This window comes from Morchella sextelata, assembly GCF_020137385.1.
Source record: "Morchella sextelata strain SCLS chromosome Unknown scls_2, whole genome shotgun sequence".
Lineage (NCBI taxonomy): Eukaryota > Fungi > Ascomycota > Pezizomycetes > Pezizales > Morchellaceae > Morchella > Morchella sextelata.
In genome coordinates this window covers 2,576,046-2,581,549 of record NW_025408617.1, presented here as the reverse complement: position 1 = coordinate 2,581,549, position 5,504 = coordinate 2,576,046, and the positions used below count along the sequence as shown (strand labels likewise).

General features: G+C 44.3%; 3 protein-coding genes across 3 annotated transcripts; 1 reads left to right on the top strand and 2 right to left on the bottom strand.

Annotated features, from left to right (window-relative positions):
- Positions 1-1,322: 1,322 nt before the first annotated feature.
- On the top strand, positions 1,323-2,296 carry H6S33_005942 (uncharacterized protein; the record flags this gene model as incomplete). The annotated part of the gene is made up of 4 exons (XM_044837343.1): positions 1,323-1,406; positions 1,472-1,526; positions 1,602-2,116; positions 2,180-2,296. 4 exons carry the CDS (start codon positions 1,323-1,325, stop codon positions 2,294-2,296), a joined length of 771 nt encoding a protein of 256 aa, XP_044699251.1.
- Positions 2,297-2,925: 629 nt separating this feature from the next.
- On the bottom strand, positions 2,926-3,458 carry H6S33_005941 (uncharacterized protein; the record flags this gene model as incomplete). The annotated part of the gene is made up of 3 exons (XM_044837342.1): positions 2,926-3,050; positions 3,121-3,192; positions 3,254-3,458. The coding sequence occupies 3 exons, from the start codon at positions 3,456-3,458 to the stop codon at positions 2,926-2,928; spliced, it is 402 nt and encodes a 133-aa protein (XP_044699250.1).
- A 1,563-nt stretch (positions 3,459-5,021) lies between these two features.
- H6S33_005940 (uncharacterized protein) lies at positions 5,022-5,504 on the bottom strand (the record flags this gene model as incomplete). The annotated part of the gene is made up of 2 exons (XM_044837341.1): positions 5,022-5,225; positions 5,292-5,504. 2 exons carry the CDS (start codon positions 5,502-5,504, stop codon positions 5,022-5,024), a joined length of 417 nt encoding a protein of 138 aa, XP_044699249.1.

Sequence of the window (5,504 nt, the reverse complement as noted above, 5' to 3'; positions counted from 1 at the left end):
AATAGCCTCTTCTATGTACTGGATGTATGGGTCTATTGCGTAGAGAAAAGAGCGATATACCCAGGTTTGGAGGTTCTGAACCTTTCTCGGGGTGAGAATCATGTGTAAAGATCAACATGGTTATTAGTTACGTGAGTATAAGACTTTGGTTTCTTTACTTGCATTTATATGCATTAGTCTAGAGAACGGAGGTTGTTTGGAGGATGATTAGTGGGAGGAACGTTCCATATTTGTTGCCTTACACCTTGTCTGTAATATTGGGAACGAATATCTGCAATGTATCTTAGTGACTTTTTTTCCTTTGGCGGTTCCAATGCTGAGTATAATTTCATTCCTTCTGCGTTGTTTTGTAATAGGAACACACGAGCGAACAAGGTAAAACCAGAAGAGCGATTGCCAGAACTTCTGTAAGAAGACTTGTAGTTATCCGTTGTAATTAGAGAAGAAGTTGGGGGTGCTCAACTATTCATATCGTTACTCTTGTAAGTCACTTTTTATTTATACTAGATCACTCGTGGTATCTATGATTTTGTAAGCCCTAGTGTGCTATCAGACCGGCTATTGAATTTGGACTACGGAGCAGTCGAGTTGTCAGTCTACCCCAAACAGTGATATTGTGCAGCTTCTCTACCCCAGGGCACACTATCATTGGTAGTTAGACACAACCCCGGTCAAACTCCTAACGTATGCAAAACTCTCCCACGAACTTCGGATAATGAATCAACAACTCACAAAGTCGAGCACGTTAAGAGCGACAAATCATATGAAGGCCCAGGTACATACAATAGACTTGACCCATTAGGATGCACGCGCATATGCAGGAACTAGGTTTTGAATTATAGGACATACCCAATCAAGTATGACACGTTAACGTATGTGCCTGCAGCTAGTACCGAGCTTGTATCATGTCCTTTGAGCACTACATGAACTAAAAGACATTCAACCAGTGTAGAGACTTGAGATGAGATGTTTAGCGCAGCCAAACATTTGTGTGCACGACTTTTTTTTTGCCCTTGTTCTCTTCTTCGAGGTGGGGCTCATGAGTATTATATTACAGTACTTCCCACGCACCGTTTATGGGTAGATAGGATGCTGGCATTTATATTGTAAATAGTATTAACGACACTCTTTCTGTTCATTTGCTAGGCTTCTGCTTTTGAAGGTAAGGGAAGCTAAGCTTCAGTCACGAGTTTAAATTGACTTCTATTGATCTTTACTAACCTACTGTATTTAAATACAGGGCCTCGAGTCTTAGCTACTCTAATTCTTCATTTATAACATAACAAATAGCTCTTTATATTCACGACAATAACGCTTTCATCATGCTTTTCCAACGCACTTTCACCCAGCTTTCACCTCTCGCTCTAATAATCTTGGGAGTGCAACTGGTTGCCTCACACTCATGGGTAGGATAACCTGACCCAAGATCATTTCCGGTTTTTGATAATACGCTAACGCCCTTCATATATAGCTCCAATATCTCGAAATCGAGAGTACTGGCGCTATTGGATATCCTAGAAACTTCTGTACGTCTCATATATAATAATCTTTTAAAGACACCTATAGTTCTTATATCAATAATCTAATAAACTCCCCAACAGTCGAACCCGACCCACAAGCCGATCTGCACCATGTCAACTTGATGGAGTCTAATAAATCCCTTATCTGTAATCAATTTCAAAGGGATGCCGTAAATCTACCGGCAACACCCCGACTCAAAGCATCCCCCGGAGACACAGTGATCGGCTGGCATCGCGAGAATGGGCATACGACAGACCCAGTGTATTCTGGGAAAGCTGGTAAAACATATTGGTACGGTACTTCGCAGCCAAGTAAGCAAACGACCCTGGGAGATGTCAAGACATGGACGCGCGATGGCGGCCCCAAAGGAGCACTCGTAGGTACTTCGAAGTTCGATGACGGAGAATGTGCGGAGCCCAACCATACCAAGATCTCCAAAGACAGGGGAGTCGGCGTATATGGTAAGAACAAAAACTGCAGAGACAGCGGCTTCGTGGTCCCTAAATACCTAAAGGCTGGGACTACATACTCGCTGTACTGGGTCTGGGACTACAGCGATAAGTATGGACCGGCCGCGGATACGGGTCACTTTGAGGTGAGTCTAGCCCCTGACTATTTGTTTTTCTAGTAAATGATACTAACGGCAGTTATCTCATAGCATTATTCCCACTGCGTTGATATCGATATCGTTGCAGAAGAGGGCGAACCAAAGGTTCGTAGGGTGCGTCGATTCAATGGCCTCTCGCGCGCTCGCGACCTTGATTCTGAGGCTTAAAGCAGACCACTATGCTTTTCATTTTTAATTCGAAGGGGGGCAGGTTCTTCTTTTATCATTCTACCTTTCTGGACCTATTCAGGACACTTGGAGTATATTTTCCTTTGTTTGTATCTTAATTAGGGTATTATATGGAGTTTTTTTCTCTTTCTTATTGAAGTTTTGCTGTAAAGTAACCAAGTAATGAATTTTTCATGCATGAAAAGCTGCAAAATGATTTCTATGGGATAGGTGTATGCGAGTGACGGTCCATGAACCTTGGCTACTAGGTTAAATATCACTCGACCATAGTATTCAACCTGCGCCTATTCTAAGTCGATTGTTTGGGAATCCAGCCGAGGCACATGGTTTTCAGATAGGTTTGCCTAAGCTTTCCCCAGCTCACACAAAACCAAACAACAGCTTCCCGACAGCTTGGGGACGCCAGACACAACCGAGATGTAGCAAACGCAAAAGTTCGGCTGCGCTTTATTGGTGCGATCTCTAACGCAGACCCTTTTTTCGATGCTGGTACTGTGATAGCATACAAATCCTATGAGGCAAGAAAATATCAAAAGGAAAAAACGCCAACCCTGTAATTATCATAAATTTTTTCTTCCTGCAATTTAATGATACCCGTGCTTCTAGCTCTAGCTCTCTTGTAGGAAGGGGTTTTCAATTTGCTCACTGCCGTCGATTGGAGAGATGAGCGTCAACATGGGACCTCTCGCAACAATGAGGCCAAGTTCACGTGTGTGCTCGTTTCCGTCCTCGTCTGTAGTACTCAGGTCATAATTATTAGCACCAATGCACCAAACGCCAAGTTATTGAGCCACAAAACATACCTCGCAAGTTCTCCTTCACGTCGTCCAATACCAGGTTCATGAGCTGGTCGTAGCCCTTCAGAATTCCGACAACTACACCAGCAGTCAGCTAACCATGTCTCTCGAGCAACACCACACAACAAAAAACCCTTACCCTCCCTTCCACCGTTGAATTTAACGGTAATAGCCTTATCCATAAACTTTGCCAGGTCTAAAATAGCCTCGCGGGGCTTCCGTTCTTGCTGCTGGTCCCGGTTGTATGAACCCTGGTTTCCACCGCCACGGCCGCCGCCTCGACCACCGCCGCCGCCGGGGCCACCACGTCCTCCTCGAAAGCCGCCGCGTTGTCTGTTGTCCATTCTGAGAATTTGAGAGTGGGATTGGTTATTTGGATTGGCGGGGTATGGTATACTGTAATTGGGACGGAGGGGTGTTGAAGGAGGGCCTTAGGTTACCCTGCTTTAGTGCTTGGCTCGTAGTGGTGTCAAGGATCAGCTCTCCAATTTGCGTATGTAGCCGGCACATGTACCCATACGGAATGATATGATTCACAATTATTAAATACCCAATATTTTAGTAGCAGGGTTGTATCAAAGCTAATAGCTGCAGTAATAATATCACATCTTAGGATTAGTTAGCGCTTGCAAAAATCGGATCCAATTATGACCGCGCGCATATAGACATTTCAATCATTGATCCTCCCTGGCTTCTAGGTACGTTGTCAAAAAAACTACTACGTAAACAGCTTACCAGCAGTGGTCGTGAGTCGTGATGTATATGATGTTTCGCATGATGAATATGAATGATTAGCTGTAAGTGCACTGATATTAATCGTTACTAATTGAATAAATGAAGACTGATTTCGTATTATAGACCTTATTTCATGATTAGCATACGTACCCCGCGGCGCTCTACGCATACTCTACTGTTTCACCATCTTCTCAGTACTTAAGCTTTCTTCGCCTGTATCAACATTTCTAAAGCCGAAATAATCGCCCTCTTGCCCTCTCGACCTATTCAGCAAGTATTTCTATTCGTCAATTTCTTACAATTGAGTGGATAGAGTACTCAATGGGCTGTGCACGGGAGTACCGAATCACAAACTGTACTTTTAACTCAGAGCATCTAACATTGAAACATGTAAGATGTGTTCAAAGAAGGGGGTGGGAAGAGGTTTGATGGGAAGGCATGTTTACCATACTATGATAACGTGGACATCAAAATCGAGGCCGTGCTAACTGACTTCACAAATTACAACGTTGTTCCTGTGGGGCATGCGGTGTTGAAACACTGAGTTCATCTGTACACATATGCACATGCACAGTAGAGTCGATCTGAAACCTGCTCACCCGCGTGTTTATTCCTACATACATGTACCCCGGGCCGCGGGTACATATACAACAGCAGTGTAATTTATCTTTAGCCGCGGGCTGGGACGTACATCATATTCACGTTCATTCAATTACAGAGCTATAGGAATTTTTGAATTCTGTTCCAGATCAAGATCAAAATAATATTCTATCATAAAACCGCATGTAGAATTATAATTTAAAATAAAAAATAAAAAGCATTAAAGGTCCTCTCTTTTTTTAATCTCTATCGGACTTGACCACCGCGTTTATCGAGACCAGTCCAAACCCTCGCATTGGGGTTCTTCCTCCTGAAAAGAGGACTCAAAAGAATCAAATCAATCACCTCAAAACTTCTCCGACCAAGACCAAGCCAAATTTTAAGTTATAACGAAACCCCCCCCCCCCCCCCCAAAACCAGAACCTCCTAAAACCAGAGGGGGGAGGGGGGGACAAAAAAACAAACCCAAATAACACCGTAAATAAAAGTACATTAAATCAAAAGACAAACTCCACGTTAACCCATGCTAGATGCCTGGAAAAAAAAAAGGAAAACAGCCCATCGAGGCCAAACTAAGCCACCGACCGCTCATCCCAATCATCAGCATCTGCATCATCATCCTCCACCGTTACAGTGGACACAACATCCCACTCGCCCTCCCTATCCGTCGGTGCCAAAGACACCATATCCCAGTCTCGGTCCACTTCGATCCCTGGGAACGGATCCACCACCGCCTCCGTTGGTGTATCATAAAGAATACCCATCTCGTAAAGTGTCTATCCGCGAGCTTGTCAGTTCTGGTTCTTTATCTTCTTTTCCTCAGCGGTGGTAATCAAACATACATCATCCGCGGCTGCCAGATCTAGGCGGATAGTAGCAGCGCTGCCATGGTAATCATCGTAGAACCACGCCAGGTTCAACTCGCGCGCGACGTCACTATCGACCTCAGCGTCGAGGTTCTCGGCTTCGTACATCTCGGAGAGGATGAGCTTGGTGTTGTGTCTTGTGATATCACGACGACCAAACTTGCTAATGTGTGCGCGGTTGACTCCCAT